This window comes from Schistosoma haematobium, chromosome 1 (assembly GCF_000699445.3).
Source record: "Schistosoma haematobium chromosome 1, whole genome shotgun sequence".
Classification (NCBI taxonomy): domain Eukaryota; kingdom Metazoa; phylum Platyhelminthes; class Trematoda; order Strigeidida; family Schistosomatidae; genus Schistosoma; species Schistosoma haematobium.
Window position 1 is genome coordinate 92,213,973 of NC_067196.1, and position 21,902 is coordinate 92,235,874.

General features: G+C 36.5%; 2 protein-coding genes across 3 annotated transcripts in view; one reads left to right on the plus strand and one right to left on the minus strand.

Moving 5' to 3' along the window:
* MS3_00010250 (uncharacterized protein) overlaps positions 1–2,886 on the plus strand; it is a gene marked incomplete at both ends in the record, with an annotated part of 28,306 nt that extends 25,420 nt beyond the window's left edge. The window contains one exon of the mRNA XM_051218609.1: positions 2,659–2,886. Coding sequence (XP_051075563.1) covers positions 2,659–2,886 — 228 coding nt within the window. The remainder of the gene's footprint in view (positions 1–2,658) is intronic.
* BAG3_1 (BAG molecular chaperone regulator 3) lies at positions 870–18,804 on the minus strand. Of its 2 annotated transcripts, XM_051210071.1 has the most exons (5): positions 17,330–18,804; positions 16,979–17,186; positions 16,845–16,941; positions 11,573–11,833; positions 870–4,076 (listed from the first exon to the last, which is right to left on the minus strand). In XM_051210071.1, the coding sequence occupies exons 2-4, from the start codon at positions 17,147–17,149 to the stop codon at positions 11,637–11,639; spliced, it is 465 nt and encodes a 154-aa protein (XP_051075564.1). In that variant the 5' UTR covers positions 17,150–17,186; positions 17,330–18,804; the 3' UTR covers positions 870–4,076; positions 11,573–11,636. The 2 variants fall into 2 exon arrangements, with proteins under 2 accessions (XP_051075564.1, XP_051075565.1); XM_051210072.1 differs by lacking the exon at positions 870–4,076 and having other exon boundaries at positions 10,162–16,941.
* Between the last annotated feature and the right edge of the window lie 3,098 nt (positions 18,805–21,902).

The window sequence follows — 21,902 nt, forward strand, 5'->3', positions numbered from 1 at the left end:
GTTATCGTTACCTTAGCCTTAATTAGTTTGATTATCCTACTATTAATGTTATTATTATTATTATTACTGCATTCCCCCTTTACTTATGTTTTATATTCTCATTGTTTTATTCATGAACGCTCATCATATCAGTTTATTTTTGTACACCTCTATGACCTTTAATTATTATCATAACAAAAACATTTTAATCATCTTATTATAATCACTAAATCTATTGTTATTGTTATTATTCATATTACGTAATCTAGTATTATAACCTTTATATTAACTGTGTTCACATTTCCTCACGGAATTAGTACTTTTGCAAAATTTTCATATATATACGATTGTACAGCTTGAGAATAAATTCGTTGAAAAGAGATCCCTTCGCTGAAATTCGTGTTTTAATTTTAATGTTTAAATCATATTTGCTAATTACACTAACGTATGAAACACCTAGACGATAGATCACTTACTTAATTATTATCACCTGTTATCACTCATGGAGGAGCATAGGCCGCCCACCAGTTTTCTCCATGCAACTCTGTCCTGGACAATCCTTTCCAGTTGTTTCTTTTCATCTGTGCTTCCGATTCTCGACACAGTGTGTTCTTTGACCTTCCTCCTTTCTGTTTTCCTTCAGGATCCCAAGTGAGGGTTGCCTCATGATGCAGCTTGGTAATTTCCTCAATGTGTGTTCTACCCACTTCTAATGTCCTTCCCTAATTTCCTATTTGTTTGTTTGTTCCCTACTACAGTACACTGTTGTTTATGGTATCCGGTCAACAGACACTGGGTACCTTACGTAGACGATTGTTTATGAATACTTGTACATGTTGGATGATGGTTGTAATAGTTCTCCATGTTCCAGCTCTGTACAATTGAACTGTCTTGGCGTTCGTATTGAAGATTGTGACTTTGATATTGGTTGACAGTCGTTCTTCATATATGTGAATACCACCTTTAATTTGCCAATCCCTAACTTTACATCTGTATCGAATTCTCGTTGTTCATCAAAGACACTCACCATGTCATATACATGGACGTTTCCACCTGTTGTAGGGTTTCTCCATCAAGTGTGACTGAGTTGGTTGCTGTTCTCCGTGTTTTATTTGAGGATGTTGGTTTTTCCCTTACAAATGTTGAAGCCTATCGCTGCAGAGGCTGCTGCTGATACACTAGTTGTCTTGACCTGCATTTTTTGGTGTGTATGGTGTAGAAGAGCTACGTCGCCTGTGAAGTCCAAATCGTCTAGTTGCATCCAAGCTGTCCACTGTATTATGTGCCTCCCTTGAGATGTGGAGGTCTTCACAATCCAGTCAACCCCCAGAAGAAAGGGAAGGGAGTAAGCAGCCTTGTAGCTGTTATGTAGCCTGTATCTCTTTTAGGTTTACTGCCGGTCCCAACTCCAGGTTCAGAAGGGAGGTTGGGTATGGGGTCAGTAACCCCATTCCGCAGAAAACATTGCTAAAAAACACCAACCAGAATGAACAAATTCAACAGCTATGCACTAGTCTCAAAATATTCTTGGTCAGTGTCAACAGCCATATCCATCTTCCATGTGATATATTTGGTGTTCTCCCTTTCCAGACGAAGCTTGACATTAACTATCGACGACATGGATGTATTTAGGGCTGTTATAACTTGTGACCGCCGATTAGAGGGCAGTGAATTGTCGATCGGACCAAGGACGAAAAGTCTACCAAGTCTACATAAGGACAACAAAGCCGAGTGATCAGAGAGCATTGTAACGACTGAAGTACCAACTTTAAGAGACGGCTACTGGGAATCACCCTAATTTATTCAAGTTATTAGCAGAAGGAAACCATTGGTCTAGTGACACAACGTCAGGTTCATGACGTGTCGATCATCATTTTACAAATATGTTTCGAACACTGGGTAGAGAAGTGGCTAATCACCCCATTAAGGTCATAAGAAGATAATTCTGCATTGTTTATAACTGCCAGTTTCGTCCGGTTTCTATATTCCTCTTTAAGTTTTCTGTCGTCAATATCCCGAAAACAAATTCAGATGAAGTACGTCATGACATATATCTATTATCCGGACACAGACCTTTCGGTCTCTTGTATCGACGAAATCTCCTGATAAACAGTGTATTACGAATTGGGTGGAGATGGAGAATTCAAACCAGTGGATTGCTATTCATCTCCGTACACGAAGATCTTCAGACAGTTACTGTCTAGGAGACCCTAACAAAAACAAAAACCGTGCAGTACTCCCTGTTTCTCGATGTTTCCTTAGCCTCACTCAGTCTGTGACAAAAGTTATTCTCAAAAGTAATATCGGGGGTGAATAGGTAGGGTTAGTATCAACCAGTACATATCAAGTCGACTATCACATGGGCTGAATAGGTACAATAAATACAAGACAATATCGTAACAACAATCATCTTTATCTAGTAAATGTTATATTAACTAGAAATACAGGAAACAGTAGTATTAACAATTCAAATAAGGTCATGACATGTTACCTCATAGTGTTGTATATTTCTTTCAATTCTATTTGACAGCAATTAGTATGTGTAATAAAGTTCATCACATATACATTGAGCAACACACACACACAGTTTAAACAACAACCCGTTTGACATATAATAAGCACATTAAACGGTGTTAAGACCGAATTCAATTATTTCTCTATACAAATACTCAATTTCAGATCGCTGAACAAAAAATAAAAATTGATCGATTAGAGCAAGAGAAAACCAAACCTTCAAATAATGATAGTTGGAAAAACAAACACACTAATGGCAATGATGATATACAGTTATTATTGAATGAAGAAAGTCTATCCCCTGTAAACATCAATAAAGCTAATACATCGCCAACAAGTCGAAAACCAGTGGATGAAGCAATTATTAAGGCAATTCAAAGACCTAGAAAGTGAAATTCTATGGTCTCTTCGGAAATACCTGACGTAAACAGATCAATGGAACACAAAATAGACAGATGAAAGCGATTACAACCGGGTTTTTTCTTTGAATTTCTTTAATTTAACCCACCTATCTATCTAGATTATGATCAATCCAAAAACGACAGTATTAATCATGAGAAATGAATTATTTTTAACTTTGTCTCAAAGAGTTCTGATTTTATGACGTGCTGGAAACGTTGGATATTTGTAACTATATGTACTTATTAGCAAATATCTAGTGACATCACTGAATATCTTGCCAAAAACCACGGGAGATGATATTGAGGCCAACTGGAATAAAGCCTTATGCGGAGCGAAATGCAAGAACTACGAGTATTACATAAGTTTAAGTCGATTGGAAGTTTAATTATTTAGATGTTCTTATCTGCAGTAGCTGAAGAATCATAAAACGTAAAATCGACCTGCATCGGAGAGGAGTGACCGGATAACAGATATCAGTTCTATACAGTTATATTCTATACCACGAAATCCTATCATAAGCAGACCACTTTTCTTTTTCCACCTAGTCACACTATGCTACTAATTTTACAGGACGTTTTGCCAGACTGAAAGCGACTTCACTTGTCATTTTAATGTCACCAATCAACTACATAAACACTTACTTCATAAATAAGTTATATTAATCAGTGCAGGAAGTCAGAATGATATTCATTTGTTTCAGGTCCTATGTTGCCTATGTCTAAAAATCGATGTAATCATAAAATTTAACTGAAGCGCCTTGATACATATATGGTTCGTTTTTATTTAATTATTTGTGACACGTTAATCAAGTACAGATTGGCATATTCAGCTTTGATGCACACTTGAACCGAAATAACTAGCAACACTGTTCGGGAGCTCAGATAGAGTTGATGATTCAAACCAGTGATCAAGGGATTGAAAGGCAAAATTTTTAAACCACATAAAGTGTTATAGTTTCACTTTTTTACATGAATCTCTGAATGAAGTTATAACCACATAGCAAAATGTCACAATTAAAGAGCGTTGTTTTTTGTTTGTTTGTCTTTTTGAACTACGAAATCCAATATTTTAGAACACAACACAAGCTTATAGAATCAAAGTATGACCTATCAATTCGTAGAATAAATACCTTGTATAATAATGAAAACAAGCCCAGATTTGATCCAGATGGAACATTCTTTCTATAAATATAAACAAATGGGAAAAATTAGAAGCAACAAAACTGGATATACATAAAATGAACAATTCCAAAGATACAAAAAATAGAAGAGATAAGAGGTAGGTGCAAATGATTATCACTGAATATGGAAGTATGGTAGAATTAAACACGAGTAAAACAAACATAATAACTTGAGTAAACTTTGAAAAAGACAACAAGAAGGATTTGAAACTATGCGGGTTATGTATGAAGGGAAACACACACCAAAATATTGATATAAAACAGAAAATATGACAATATACATTGAAATTTTATTGATTCAATTGATCAGCATGAAAGAAAGAGAAAAACAAAACGATAAAATCAGAACATTTGATTCTTCTTCCTTTTCTTTGAATAACCCGCGCTCACTGAAAGACGCTTTGCATATAAGAAATTCAATAAATACAAGAAAAAAAAATTGACAAAACACCAAATGCTTATGATAATTCAGGCAAATGAAATATGAATTTAGAAGAGTGATAGAAATCGAAATGTAAAGTGAACAGTCAATTACAGAATAGTAGTAAGGACCATCTCTCTCTCTCTCTCTCTCTCTATATATATATATATATATATATATATATATATATATATATATATATATATATATATATATATATATATATAGACACGAGAAGGTCACTCGTTTAACACGAACCAAACGTCTTACACGTGTACAGCAATAACAATAATAATAGTAGATACAAATTTAAAGTACATAAATGGAAAATAGTCCATACAACAGAAAGAGAGATAGGCGATTAAACTTGGCTTTCTGATTCATTCTTAAGAAACAATGAAAAATGGAGTCAACAAGTACAGTGAATAAATATCCGATAAGTAATAAAAAGGAAGATAACAATAGTAAATATATATTTATATACATGGATATAGATGCATGTAGATGGTATTGACAAAGTGATATATTGAATCACCCATATCAGTATATTCACGTATACTAAAATAAATCAATGGAAATAATAAACTTGAAATATCACAAAGACGGAAGAATAACACATAACAGTAAACAAATAGTGTAAGTAATTGAATTAAAACTTTTTTACACTGAAATCTACGTCTTATATATCAACAGAGGGATATATGCATACGAAAAATAGAATTATTAAAAGCGGGTTTTGTGGAAATTTTTAGTACTTTTATAGTTGACTTCATGAGTCAATTAAAGCTAGATCATGGAAAACCTGGAAGCACTAGAAGACCGTTTCGTTCTAGCACAGGACTCCTCAGCGATGCGCATCCACGATTCCGCTCGTGGGAGTCGAACCCAGGATCTATCGGTCTCGCGCGCGAACGCTTAAACTCTAAACTAATGAAACGGCATCCAAAGATATTAGTATATAGTGAAAATTCCCATTTTGCCATTTGGTAAATTAAGAAGGAACGAATTGAGCGAAGAAATTTCTTTTCAATTAGTTTTTCATCATGGCTCTACACTAATATATATACGTTTTACAATAATCATATAATACTCATCGAGTGGACACGTTACGTAATAATTACATAATGACCTTTAAATTAACATTCAGCAATTGGAAGAGAGAGGATTATTAATATTCAAAGTAATCAAGAAGTTGCTATGTTGCGTAATATAAGAAACAAAGAAGGAATAGAATTTTACCGGATGGTCAATAGGATAGTAGTTACGTAAGAATCAAGAGATGAATGTTGAGAAGTTATAAGGCTCAAAAGCGATAGAAACAAAATTACAAAAATTTTAAAATAAAAATAAAAATGGAAGAAGTATGAAAAATAGTTCTTCTGACGGAAATATTATACTGAAGGCCAGGGTAGAGAAAGTGGTTGTACGAATTTCTTTTGGATGCAAAGGTCAGGTTTGTGAACATGGATTGCGATGGCTTCCGCAATATGCAAAAGGCGCACTCGTAAACCATGTGGTAGATTTGATGGAATATTGTAGATAACCTTAAAAGCTTTATTCACTTCGACTTGATGACCTGTGTCAACCAAGTGAGAGAGAATAGAACTTTTAATCACTTTCACCTGTCCTTTGCTTAGCCATGTTGGATGATGTTCTGTAATGCGCTGACGGACCTGTCGAATTGTACGCCCAATATAACTGGCTCCACAGGAGCAGTTGAAACGATAGATACACATAGATTTGGCGAATTCTGGCAGTCTGTCTTTAATGGATGTTCTTATTTTTGGGTGGTTGTAGAAGATGACATTTAATTTGGCAGCATTAAATGTTTTTTGTACCGCTCTTCTTAGTTTCTGAGTCAAGATTTCTTCAATGGTGTCATTTATGAATTGTAATTTTATGAATAGTACCTTCTTATGGACGGTGGGTATCTTTGTCCTTGTTTTCTTCTCCATCATATGTTTGTCGATGTGTATCTATCGTTTCAACTGCTCTTGTGGAGCCAGTTATATTGGGCGTACAATTCGGCAAGTCCGTCATCGCATTACTGAACATCATCCGTCGTGGTTAAACAAAGGACAGGTAAAAGTGATTAAAAGTTCTATTCTCTCTCACTTGGTTGACACAGGTCATCAAGTCGAATTGAATAAAGCTTTTAAGGTTATCTACAATATCCCATCTAATTTGCCACATGGTTTACGAGTGCGCATCTTGCACATTGCGGAAGCCATCGCAATCCATGTTCACAAACCTGACCTTTGCATTCAAAAGAGATTCGTACAACCACTTTCCCTGCCCTGGCCATCAGTTTAAGATTTCCTTCAAAAGAACTATTTTTCATACTTCTTCCATTTTTTTTTATTTCTGTTGCTTATGAACTTAATAACTTCTCAACATTCATCTCTTGATTCTTACGTAACTACTATCCTATTGACCATCCGGTAAAATTCTGTTCCTTCTTTGTTTCTTACATTACGCAACATAGCAACTTCTTGATTACTTTGAATATTAATAATCCTCTCTCTTCCAATTACTGAATGTTAATTTAAAGGTCATTATGTAATTATTACGTAACGTATCCACTCGATGAGTATTATATGATTATTGTAAAACGTATATATATTAGTGTAGAGCCATGATGAAAAACTAATTGAAAAGAAATTTCTTCGCTCAATTCGTCCCTTCTTAATTTACCAAATGGCAAAATGGGAATTTTCACTATATTGAAACGTTCTGAGCAAACATTTGCGTTAAAGGTTCTCAATGAGTATCTAAAGTATAGCGCAAGGCTCAGTGAGGCGATGACAAATGTTGATTTTATAAAGGAATGTATAGAAACCAACTTGTATCCAAAATTATATTGGAAATCTTTACGTCGCTCTCGTGTTCGACCAAATGGAAGGACTCTCAAACGCTTCGCTCTTAACCAAATCGATTCTCTAAACTCATACATTACCGAGATGGTAAAAAATATCAATGAGAGAATTTACGCTGTAGAAGACCTCCCTGATAAATTAAGGGAACAATATCTGGAATATGTTGAGATGGTTGTTAACTCAAGAAAAGAAAAGAAAAGAATGAAACTCAAGAAAAATCTAGACAAACAAATTCCAGAAATGAAATTTCCATCTAATCCAGAACAGTACGTACACAATTTCTCTAGTGTTATGCTGGACAAAACTGCGTTAGAAGCGTTATCACTAGGCCCTAAGTTTTGTGACTTTAAGAAAACAGTAAATAAAATGGACGTTGAAATTCAATTCGAAAATCTTTATGCTCAAACGTCAGAACTAGTAACTTCATCAAAAGATAGTGTCGAAAGATTTAAATCAACACTAGTCGACTGTTGTTTTAAATACGTAAATCATAGACATAACACGAAAGGGATTTTGACGAAAAAACATACAGAAGCTCTAAGAAAACTTAAAACTAATGACGATTTATTAATCACGAAACCGGACAAAGGACATGGGATAGTACTCATGGATAAAAATGACTACATAAACAAAATGAAAGCCCTTCTAAATGATAAAAGCAAATTTCAGAAACTGGCGGTGAAAAACGACATAGCAGACAAGATCGAAAAACAACTAACTGATTCATTGAAAGAAATTAAACAACGAGGTTTTATTTCAGAAAAGGTGTTCGAAATGTTGAAACCTACAGGAACAATTACACCAAGACTATATGGCCTACCGAACATACACAAAAGTGGCTTGCCCCTTAGACCAGTATTAGATATGAATAACTCAGCCTATCATAATTTAGCAAAATGGTTGGTGCAAATTCTTCAACCATTACACAAAGAAATTGTCAGACATAGTGTCAAAGATTCCTTTGAATTTGTGGAGAACATAAAAAATCTATCAGTCAAGAATAAATTCATGATATCACTTGACGTATCATCATTATTCACTAATATTCCACTACTCGAAACGGTTGAATTTATTTGCAATGAACTAACGGCGAGACGCATAGAAACCCCGATTCCCGCATGCGCGATAAAACAGTTAATTCTTAGATGCACTATGAACGTCCAATTCAGATTTGACAATGAATACTACAGACAACTAGATGGAGTCGCCATGGGATCACCATTGGGCCCTCTACTGGCCAATATTTTCCTTGCAAAACTGGAAAATGGACCACTTAAAAGTACAATTACCCATTTACCAACTTACTATCGCTATATAGATGATACCTTCATAGTATTAGAAAAAGAAAATGATAAGCATAATTTACTTAATATATTTAATAACGTTCACCCATCAATTAACTTTACATCAGAAGATGAACAAAATAATAGCATATCTTTTCTAGATGTCCAACTAACTAGAAGAACAGACGGAACTATAAAAAGAAGAGTACACAGAAAGTCAGCAGCTGGTCAATACACTCATTTCCACAGTGCAGTTCCAATTAGATACAAAAGGAACTTGATAAAGATCTTGACACATCGTGCTAGAATGATCTGTTCTGAAGACATTATTGAAGATGAATTGAACAATATTCGGAACCTACTCAGTCTGAATGGGTACCCAATGAAATTCATCGAAAAACATATGACGGAGAAGAAAACAAAGATAAAAACACCCACTGTCCCCAAGAAGGTATTATTCATAAAACTTCAATTCATAAATGACACCATTGAAGAAGTCATGACTCAGAAACTAAGAAGAGCGGTACAAAAAACATTCAATGCTGCCAAATTAAATGTCATCTTCTACAACCACCCAAAAATAAGAACATCCATTAAAGACAGACTGCCTGAATTCGCCAAATCTATGTGTATCTATCGTTTCAACTGCTCCTGTGGAGCCAGTTATATTGGGCGTACAATTCGACAGGTCCGTCAGCGCATTACAGAACATCATCCAACATGGCTAAGCAAAGGACAGGTGAAAGTGATTAAAAGTTCTATTCTCTCTCACTTGGTTGACACAGGTCATCAAGTCGAAGTGAATAAAGCTTTTAAGGTTATCTACAATATTCCATCAAATCTACCACATGGTTTACGAGTGCGCCTTTTGCATATTGCGGAAGCCATCGCAATCCATGTTCACAAACCTGACCTTTGCATCCAAAAGAAATTCGTACAACCACTTTCTCTACCCTGGCCTTCAGTATAATATTTCCGTCAGAAGAACTATTTTTCATACTTCTTCCATTTTTATTTTTATTTTAAAATTTTTTGTAATTTTGTTTCTATCGCTTTTGAGCCTTATAACTTCTCAACATTCATCTCTTGATTCTTACGTAACTACTATCCTATTGGCCATCCGGTAAAATTCTATTCCTTCTTTGTTTCTTATATTACGCAACATAGCAACTTCTTGATTACTTTGAATATTAATAATCCTCTCTCTTCCAATTACTGAATGTTAATTTAAAGGTCATTATGTAATTATTACGTAACGTATCCACTCGATGAGTATTATATGATTATTGTAAAACGTATATATATTAGTGTAGAGCCATGATGAAAAACTAATTGAAAAGAAATTTCTTCGCTCAATTCGTTCCTTATTAGTATATAGCCTCAACCAATTCACGAAATTGTGTCACCGTCCACCATTGTTTTCAGTGAGTTACTATTTCACAACAGACCTGGTTAGACACCACTGGTCTTGGCTTCTTACTAGCACTCTAGGAAATACCTCTTGAAGCCAGTCACTAGTGAGCACATGACGATTATTATCAGAAAGGGTTGGATGCTGGCTTAATACTCTAGAGGTTAAGCGTTCACGCGCGAGACCGATAGATCCTGGGTTCAACTCCCACGGGAGGAATTATGGATGCGCACTGCTAAGGAGTCCCGTAATAGAACGAAGCAGCCGTCCAGTGCTTCCAGATTTTCGACGATCTAGCTTTAATTGACTCATGAATTCAACTATAAAAAAATAGGATGTCGAAAGTATTAGATGATAACGGTACTATATTTCTGCTTCATCGTGCTCCTTCAACTATATCACACACAAGAAAATCAAATGAACCACACATGACTCTTCATTCTTCTGTTGGTCCATTCTCAGTTCTTAGCAATTCTTTTATATTATTCATTATCAACCACTATATATGTACTTGTTACGTTCCGATAAGCATAATGAATGGTAATTTTGGGATCTATTTATGAACCAATAGTAAACGTATATTTTTATTGTATAATTGTTGAATAACTAGACTATTCATATTCACATTCCTCTTATTATAAGCTTTATTTTGGCCTATGAACCATTATTATAAGTTTTACCATTCTTGAATTATGCCCTGTCTATTAGTCACTGCCTCCCATATTCACAGTGACGTTTGGCCAAATTTTGTACAAATGTTATTTTCTATTTTATGCCACGTTGTGGTCTGTTTGATTAGTATATAAACTCAGTATGTTTGAAATATAATGATTCATATCGCAGAGGCTAGGATTGGTGTTCTGGACTTAATTGTCTGGGCTAAGCGGAAAACAGGACCAATCAGGACTCTGGGCTGCTCGTACGGGTTTTACGCATCATTGATTCGATTGATAAGTCACTGCTCCCTAATTGGCAATATCATTACTTACCCATTAACAGGGCACACAGGTCACAGGTTATAACAATACTTACTTACTTACGCCTGTTACTCCCAATGGAGCATAGGCCGACGACCAGCATTCTCCAACCCACTCTGTCCTCAGCCTTCCTTTCTAGTTCTATACAATTGTTGTTCATTCTTCTCATGTCTGCCTCCATTTCTCGGAGTGATGTGTTATTTGGTCTTCCCATCCTCCTTTGGCACTGAGGACTCCAAGTGAGGGCTTGCCTTGTGACGTAGTTGAGTGTTTTCCTCAATATGTGTCCTATCCATTTCCAGAGCTTCTTCTTGATTACTTCCTCCGCTGGGATATGTTTCGTTCTCTCCCACAGTAGATTTTTACTGAAGTGTCTGACCAACGGATATATATATATATATATTCAGAGCAGCTAAAGCCCTAGAAGTACCTAACGATTATACTAGCAACTTATTGAATTTGTAAAAAATTTATTTTCTAATACTTCTCAAAATGTTAACCAAACAAAGATAAAATTGTATTAACTTACTATAAAAGTAGCGGGGGTAATCATAGCTCAGAACGCCGGAACATTTGAACCAGATATTAATCATCTAAGACTTTTCATCATTTTGACTGGAAATTAAGGAACGATAGTCTAACATTTCTATTAATTGTTGGATTTCTTTGACAGCATCTCGCCGCATGGCTCTAACATCTTCATTTCCATCACTTTTTAAGGTATCCAAACTTAGTATCAACTGTTCCAAGTTTTCCATAAGATGTTTGTATTCCTTACTCTGAGGTGCACCTTTGAATTAACGAATGGTATAAATGAAAGCAGAAATCTTCAGGAATGTTGAAGAAATTTGTAACATTTAACTTTTATAAAGCGTCCGATATTAGGGGTTGATTTTAACTTAATTTAACTCAGTAACCAAGTACGGATTTTCATAGTTGATACTGAGTAACACGCTGTTTTAAGAGTTTATGGTACAGACCAACCGATTAAATAGGAATACGTGGAGCCAGTCAGTCAAGGTTATCTCAAGTACTATTAGAGGTATGTGTAGAGTTTTTACCTTTCAGTTGCTCACATCATGAAATACTTTTTCTTAAAAAACCTAGAATGGAAATTAGATTGGTGGCGGGTTTTTTTCTACTTGAGTGTGTGCCCATAGAACACGACAAAGAACAATCCTCTGAAGCTGATACACCCCATTAGAGTGGGTAGTATCAGTGAGTTAAACGCAACGTACGATCTGGTACGCGTGTACATCGATTCAAGTCTCCATACCGGATTAGCACAACCAGATGAAATTTTTAGAGCGAATTTCAGATTATTAGATGGAGCAACAGTATTAGTGGCAATATAAAAGATTAGGTACCAAAAAAACGATTCAAGAAAGTATAATTTGTGAAATAAAAAATCATGAGGAATTTGGAAACCTCGGATCTAGAGGGAGACAAGGAATGGATGCACTTGCACTACGGTAAGCCAGTTTGAGTAACGTCATTCAAAGTCTCTAACCACTGGTTATGATCAGTCAGTCAGCTACAATGTAGGACCAGGCACATATATGCATCTGTCAAGGTTACCACAAATGATTAGCACAACAAGATGAACACCAAATTCATAGTAGTCACTTCAGTGGTAGTAATATATAAAAGAGACTGTGTATAACGATATAATACAAGAAGAAAGAATTAGTTCGTATAAAGAAAGGTATAAAGCAAATTTAATCTGACAGTTTAAGGAAAGACAAAGTGTGTACGCACCCACACCATTGTGATAGATTCTGAGACATGTCAGTCACACAGTCTCCAATCTTAGTCACGTAGACCCCAACCAAGTAGTCTGCATCTACTAACGCGGCTCAAACCAGAGGTTATTGACTTCAAGGACTGATGTCACGTTTTGATTTATTTTAACGCATAGATATTGGTACAAGGAGGCACCAAATACATATGCGCCACACAGATCTCATTTGATATGTGTGAGGGCTTTGATACTGCCCGGATGCCCAAACCGAAACAGGACGTTTTGGTTTGGCCATCCCCGACGTCTTCCATCCGTCTCCAACACTAGTCAGTATTGCACGTCGTGGTAATCAGTGTTCAGGCACGCGTAACACGTGGCCCAACCATCTCGGTCGATGAAGATTTACAACCTCAACTGATTTACCATCATTCCCTAATATCATGCATCTAACCTCACCATTAATTACACGGTGATCCTAGCAGATACAAGCAATATTTCTTAGACATCTACGATCAAATGCTAATAGCTTACGAGTATCTTCTACTCTTAATGGCCACGTTTTACAGCCGTGAAGTAGGACAGAACGAACTGCTGCGCAGTATACTTGTCTCTTAATTGATAGACTGATATCTCACCTTCGCCATAGGTGACGTACGTTGGCAAAAGCTAAATGAGCTTTTTGAATCTGTTTAGAGATTTCGTCAGACACCAACGCATTAGGGCTGATCAGACTTCCAGGATAAGTGGAGTTGTCGACACGTTTGACTACTTCACTTCCTATCTATAGTTCAGGTGTTGACGCAGGTCGGTCCTGAAGCAACAACTTGCATTTAGAGTGGGAGAAACACATCCCAAACATCCTGACATTGTTGCTCAGTGCAACCAAAAGACTGCATTTTATCAGCGTCTTCACCAAACAGGAATATGCCATCTGCATATTCTAAGTCGATAAGTGGATCTCCCGGAAATAGATCAATTCGTCAAAACTCAGTCGACGAGAACGTTATTTGCATCAGTAGATCTATGATGAAGTTGAACAAAAATGGCGATAGTGGACAGCCTTGCCAGACACCACTTGAGGTTGTAAAACCAGATGACAGTTCGTCATAAGCTCTGACTCGACTGGTAGTCATCGAGCAATAAGCCTTCACAAAGTTTATGTACTTCTGAGGTACTCCTTTTAATGACGAACGCTGCCACAGAACCTCTTGGTCTGCAGAGTCGAATGCTGCCTTTAAGTCAAGATAAGCATGTCTGTGTTCCAAAACCTCACGAATGGTGAATATGTGATCGATGCAGCCACGATCAAGTCTGAAGCGAGCCTGATTTCCTCGTGTTTGCAGTTCACGCGTCTCTGTTAGGCGCCCGATAATTATTGAGGCTGGCATTTTAGAGGCTACAATAGTCAAACGAACCCCTCTATGGTTATCACAGGATGATTTTAATCCTTTCTTATAAATTGGAACAATCAGTGACTGCGAACAGTCAGATGGGATTTGTAGTATCAGTCATTATTTTAAGCCCATATACCTTATTCTAGTTTTCGAACAAACCAATCTATTCATTCTACTCGAGTCACATTCTGACCTTGTTAATTATTCGCTTATCACTCTTCACTGTTTTTATATGAGTGCATATGTGTACACTTCCCATCCCATTCATCACATGTCTGTAGCTTATTTTTGTCTGCCTATAAATATTGATTAACGCCTGACTAAAAATGAGTTGGCTTACCAGCCATCTCCACTGCGCATCATTTTTACTTGGCTTCACCGTGTGCTTGCTTGCTGTTCGCTTGCGGATTTTTAATAATTAACAATAAATTATCTCTATAACTGGTGTTCAGGCTTCTGAATAATCTCGAGTAAATCTGTAATTCTACTGGGAGATTAAGCCTACCTTAAATACTCAGTTTATGGGATATTATTTATTGGAGTCAGATATTGAGGACATTAGCCTCAACAGATTACGTCCAACTCCCAGATTTGAGTTTAAAAATATTATTCAACCTAATCGCCAAAACTGGACCACCATCCTTAAAGACCTCTGAAGCCAATACATCTGGACCAGCTGCCCTTCCTCGTTTCAGATTAGTCATAGCTTTTTGAACTTTAATTTCCCATTCAAACTGTTTAACAATGGTGGGTAGTTGTAGAGTAGCTGAAGGCCAGCTAAACTGCTCTCTAAAGTGTTCCGCTTATCGTTCTAAAGCTTTGAGCTGAGAGCAAATAAGTAACGTCTTTTTCTGAGGGCGTATCACTTACACTTAACTTCTTAATTCCAGTTTCTTTTATTAGTCTGAAAAGCTGTCCGATGTTACCTACAGACGCTGCCTTTTCCATCTCTTTTGCTTTCGTTACCCACCACTGCTCACAGTCGTTCCTTAGACTTTTGGTTAACCTAGATCTGATTTGTTTCTGCTCTTTATCTTGTTCGGATCCTGATCGTATGGGTTTATGAGAGTCTATCAGTGCAATAGACTAAGTAAAAACCAACTGGTTTTTCCGTAACATTTTGGTTTAAATCACTAATGGATGTCACTGCTGTTTCCACAGCTGTTTGTATATCTTTCCAAGCAACATCTGGGTCAGTCTCGTTTTCAGAACTACCAGAGTGTGACCTCAGTTGTTCCTGGAATCTACTTTTGGCTTTCCCGTCACTGAGTTAAACTCTAATGGGCCTTCTTAATGAGAAGTCACTGATATGCGCCAGACAGGCCAGTTCAAGAGATTAAGCTAATCAGTAACATAATTGCGAAAAATTACAAATGGGTATCAAGGAATGGATTATATAAGAAGTAACAATATTATGGAGATGAACCAAAAATTATGACATAGAAACAAGAACAATTAAAATAAGAATGCAATTAAGATAGGTGTCATCCAGTTACGCGCGTCTCGTCAAATAAAAAAGGAGAAAGAAAATAAGTGAGATAAGAAGAATATGGAAAGAAATGATATCAAATGAAACGAAGAATTATTTACAATAAATACGGCTCGACAGAAATCAACCAGATGGAAGAAAAGCGTAGCAAAAAATAAGTCCTCAGAATAAATAGTTCTGTATGTTTCCGACATTTCTGCCGACCTCATAAGTTTTACTGGACACATCCTGGCTGAAGACGCTCGGTCACGTAACCGCACTATATCACAAGTGAGTACACTATGCTACATTTCCCTTGTAACTACTAGTCAGCTCAGATCAAACGCTTCTAAACATGTCCACAACCTTCCAAATATATATTTATTCATCCTTGACTTCTAATTTGACAGGGTTAGTATCCTTATATTATAAAGATGTTACAGACAAAAGCGTTAGCAAACCCTGAGTATTTGTGGCATCTTTAAAATTAGAATTAAGTTCTGAACCTAGAGAATAAAGAGTTAATGAAAGTACACAATTGTATCCGCTTTTTAGTGTTATCGTTCAACGTCTCCAATCATAATTTACGATTACCAACTCATCACTTAGTCAGTTAACCCAAGTGCATATAAATTAGTAAAACTAATTGAATGTAAAAATTACATGTGAAATAATATCAGTTGTCAGTCAGCTAAAACGTAGGACCAGGCACATATATGCATCGCCTCAACAGTTGAGATTTAAATGATTTTGTAATCGTGAATTTCTTTATTTCCTTGAGTTTGGGTCAGTTAGACCAACGAAATATTGGATTTACTTAGATGTTAATTGCTGAAATTATTTCAAATGTAATGTCTTCCATATACTTAGCGCCCGATTTCAGCTAAATCGTCCACATTTCGAAGATTAATTACATACGATAATAACCACCGCGTTATATCTTCTACAAATTTAAGAACTGAAGTGATTGGTAATGATTTTCGATGTTTCTTAGATCATAAGTAAAGAATGTAGTCACCGAAAAAAGCATACTGACAGAAATGCCTCGGTCAGTCGGTAATAACCAACATGGAAGTGTATAGTGAAAGGAGTGGGAAGAGTAAAAATGCCACATTCACTTACCTGATACACTTAATACAATACTTTTATGTAATTTGAACCTTCATGTGAAAGTGAAGTGCTAAATAAGTACACTCACCATCAAAATAATCAATTTTTGGCTGTAATGAGCGTGCCCTTGACATTACATCTGCGATTTTTTTTTCACAGTTAGAGCCACATGCATCAGAAGAATTCTTAACGTAGAGACTATTAATATTGCGTGTAACCAACTTGTTCCGAAAAATTTGACGGATTCGTTCCGTTTATTGATGAATATTCTTGATTTGTTACAGGATGGTTCCACTGCGTAGACCGAGTGTTATGATCCACAAAATAAAAGTTTCCTGATTTTTCATCAAGTCTCATTTCCCAACCAGGAGGTAGAGGTTCTTTGGGATTCATTTTTGGACTTAGTGAACCCACTAAACTGCAAATTTACCTATATTTGGAGAGTGAACAAGGTTTTAAAAAGTATATCATTTGGTATTGTAGGTAAGGGTTTGGATTAATCCTTCAAAGATACGCAAGCATGACGATAGTGGGAATACAGAGTGAGTAGTGATGGTTTTATGTACACCTTACCATATAACAACGTCTAATAGGTTGACGAAACTTCATCGAGCGAAGTAGTTGAGAACTGTTACGTGGTCCCCGTAGCTTTCTATCCTGACGTCCAAAGATGACCAGAATAAAAACCAATAGGTGACTAGACGAAGATATGACATCAGTCTGTGAAGACACTTACTTCTGACCTGATACATTTGAGGAGGCGCGGACTTCTTGTTCGGAGCCCTCGTGATGAGCAAAATATATGGTTGATGACACCAACAGCTGAGGTGGTGAAAATGAAGTCATTTTTCCTCTCCTAAGTATCGAGTCATAATACTAATTTACACTTCCTACTCTGCAATATGACATTCTTATTAAACTATATTCATTTAAAGATCCTCATCATATTAAAAGACTAACACTAGTCTTTTAAACTATATTCCCTGTTTCATATATTATAAATAATACTACTGTTGTGGTCATTCCCTTGCTTTTAATCTTACCAGTTTACTGTCTATCTTAATTAAAAATGTGATAACTTGGACAAACATCTACCAAGTCAGTTCCTTAGAGAAACATTTAGTTGAATCATTGTACTGCAAAAAAATTGTTTGAAAAATTGGTAGTAATTGGTATCCCTGGATTCTGATCTATCAAATCTGACTTTTACCTAGTGCGTTTTTCATGAGTTTGACGTTTAGACTAGATATCGGTAGGTGTTTCACAGGATACCCAAGGGCATTCATAACGCTAAAACCTAGTGGGAACATGACGTTCTAAATCCTCATAATCACATGTTAGCCCTTGGCATCACAAGGGTTTGATATCCAGATTACCCACAAAGTCCTTGTAAGGTGACTCAAAATTCACTTTAGATACCTGCAAAATTATACATGGAATACCTTACACTTTTCAATTCCGCATCGTCAACAAAGGGACTTCTTAACACATCTGATAGTCAAGAAAGTCTTGGAGTCGAAATTTAAAGGCGAGAGTAAACAAGTTGGGCATGGAGAAAATAATGAAGCTAAATGATGAGTGTTTAGCAAGACATATTTACCAAGCAGTTTGACCTACAGTTCTAATCCCAATTTCTCGATGGTGGAGAAAATTCTATCGACTCTGGCCATATGACTAGATATGGTGGGGCAGGTCGTTTATGTAAATGTGAAGAGCAGTGGCTTTTACACTACCACGTTATATTATATGATACTCAGTTTTTCTTTCTTATTAAGACTATGACAACAAATTCCCAGGTAGAAACACCAACGTGCACGTTGGTACATGTACCAACAAAGACCCGAAAACAGCTAAAAAAAATACCCATATAGCTGAACAAAATACCAAAAAGAAACAGATACTAAGCGTAAAATTACTGGGAATTCAAAGGTGTAAGACTGAATTGAATCTGATATCCAAATATTATGCTCGTCAGAGCCAAAAAAACCTCGGCAACGCCTCAGGGGTATCGTTCACTAACGGAGGTTGCGAGCACTCGAAGGTCAAACTGTCGCAAAATGATTGGTGCGTCACATCGACAATTCGTGGAAATTTTCAGAAGCGGTCAAATCAAGACATCTTTAGATTTGAATTGAGTTCAGCCACACCATGTCTGATAACGTTCGTTCTTCAAGTAACGAAGACATGCCATCGTGATGATGCATGATATAGGACGAATCTTCAATGATATTTATGGTGACATATATCCAGTGATTTTTGTAACAACAAAAATAAAAACCACATTTTTTCTCCAATTTGTCACACCTTATTTGTAACCACATTTTTATTCAATATCTGTTGTTTTGCTGTATCACTTGTTAAAAAAGACGATAATTTTTGTTTCGATGAATGATATACGATACTACTACCGCGTTGTTTAAAATATAGAACACTATCTACGCCATTGTTCTTCTGTTTTATTGGCCACTGTTTTGATTGAAGACTATAATAGTATTATAACATCATTATAGGCCTTCCGACTCAACGTTGGACTTTTGGCGCAGTTTACTATTGTATAATACTATTGGATTCCGTCTTCCTCATTACGTCATTGGTGCAGTCACTTGCAGAGGAACACCTGTCAATCAAGTGAACTCAGTTTGTGGTCGTTGTTCTCACGTGGCAGTTAACAAGTAACATTCATTCTATAGTAACTGTTAGCGTCTGTTTGTTTAATATACCTTTTGTATTGCTAACGGTATTTTATTACCTTTGTTTTTACTAACGGACAGACATCTAGGTTTCTTTGCCATGAATTTGTTTTGGTATATCATTGTTAACCTAGTGTATCAATATATTTTGTGTAAGCTCCTTTTGTTTGGGAACCACCACATATTATGTTATCTCGAAGATTTACAAGTTGGGACAATTTTGAGACGTGTTTGAAAGAAGTACACAAGGTAATATGACTTCTGTGGTTAATAATTATTTTTTTAGTATACGCATACTAAATACGTTATGTCAGTATGCAAGAAGAACAGTGATGATTCAACTCTAAAGTACTTTTTCATGAGATATGTCTTTACATATGGACGTACACGCAGTTCGTCAGAGTCAGATGCTTGCCTTCAGGATGTAGATGATGATAGAAATAATCATTCTTCTGAAGGGCGTACAACTCCTAACTCGCCAACTTAGACAAAGGAGACGACTTCGGTCATCTACGTATGCCTTACTTCAAATGAATTTATCCTTCAGGTCGAAATATTGCCATTGTCAATCTGGATTTTGGGTCCGGGCAGTAAATGGTGAGCTGGAAGTCACGTCTATTAAAACCTTGCATGACCATCCTTGCACAGAAGGATATATTTCTATCGATCCATCGAGACGACAGTTGACGTCAAGTGAACGCTTGTATTTAAGAAAGTTTCTACTGAGTAATACACCAACTCGTAGCTTACGGCATATGGTTTCTTGGAAGTTCCATAAACAGCTTACCAAGAACGATATCACCAAAATCCGTTCACAGTTATACCCAGGTTGTTGAACTCACATTGTAATTTACTTATTTTAGACACTAAAAATATCCATGACATCTTACAGCGTGTTCAAGCGAACACGTATTCAATGAAAATGAGAACATATCTATGATTTGCTTCAGCCGCAGAGAGCAAATAGCTGCTTACCACACGTTCTCGGAGGTAATATGTACTGATTCGACTTATCAGACCAACAAAGTTGGGTAAGTAACGATTAGTAATAAATTTATCTTAAAGTTTTCCACTGTTCCAGCTAGTGGTGACTGATAGTCTTGGGCAAGGGCACACTGTTATGTATGCTCTTTGCAGTCAAAAACGACGCGATGTCGAAAAAGTATTGGAATGCTTTAAAGAGATAATGTGCGGTACTTGTGATACACTCACTTTCATTATGGATTCGGCAGCGACCGAAATTTCAGCTGTGCAGTCTACGCACAGTCATTCTAACATAATACTTTGTTCATTCCATGTCTTAAGAGCATTTCTCAGGAAGGTGTGTGTTAGCTGTGCAAATTATTTTCTGTAGTTCCGAAATCCTGATGTACGCAAGTGCTTGGAGCAGCTTGTGAAGACGTATTTCGACATAGCAACCGGTGGACTAGGAAATACATAATGGACCTGGTTCTTCGTGCGCTGAACGACATGTCAATCTCTACAGGGAGTGATGATCTGCTAGAGAAGTTCACTAACAACTACCACTCAATCCATGCTCTTAGTGAACCTTTGGCAAGTAAACTCATCCGTTCATGCCTCGAAGCATCGGAAGACACATGCGCACAAGTGATGAGTTCGATCGGTGCTAATGATGAAGCTACAACGTCAGAGTCCATTGTTAACACAGACCATAGCTATGCTTCTTGATAACAAGAAGTTCTAATATCGTAATCTTTTTAGTTTTACATAAATTCATTTATATGGTCATTAACTTATTCTTATAGCGAAACGGCAGGGAGAGTGTACTGTGCAGTATTATATGGCTGTGAGACAGGGATGTTGTTTCGCGTTCTTGTGTAATAATTATCAGTTTGGCGCACACCGTTTACTAAATACTGCAACTTTGAACATGGTGTACCATACTAGTAGTTCGAATTTCGACCTGTCACGATAGATAAGCATTTCCGTAATTAAAAGACTGATGCGTTATAAATGAAAACATTTATTAAAGTTTAAATCTAGCACAAACGATCCATTAATAAATAACTTCTATTTCTTAGGAATTGTCCCAGTTAGGTCTGTGAACACTTGCGAAGCCAGCTGGAAATAAGATGAACAGGAAATAGTTATTGCAGTATGTTTACCAGAAACTAGTATAAAAACAGAAACCGGTATTCAATTACAAATCAAAAGTGCATTTAGCACATCCATTCTTTGGATAGTCAACCGCGCCTATTGGCTTTATCTCTTGCGCTACTTACGAAAGCCTGGATCACAACATACATAGCTTGCATTATTTAGTTCTTTGGACAGGTTGCACATCGGAAACCTAAACAGTGAACATATATAAAGACTACTATATGAAATTCGAATCGTCCTGTGCAATCTATAATTGCTGATGCCCATTTTTTTCAGTCCCACGTAAGGTATAAGTAATCGTCATTTCCGGCATCAGCACGTAAGCTAAACAGCCC

Excerpts from the sequence above, each read along its gene's own strand:
- BAG3_1 (XM_051210071.1), bottom strand. The coding sequence starts at position 17,149 with ATGAATCCCAAAGAACCTCTACCTCCTGGTTGGGAAATGAGACTTGAT. Across the intron at positions 16,942-16,978 it reads CGTCAAATTTTTCGGAACAA|AATTCTTCTGATGCATGTGG; the intron begins GTTGGTTACACG and ends CTCTACGTTAAG. Across the intron at positions 11,834-16,844 it reads AAAAATTGATTATTTTGATG|GTGCACCTCAGAGTAAGGAA; the intron begins GTGAGTGTACTT and ends GTTAATTCAAAG.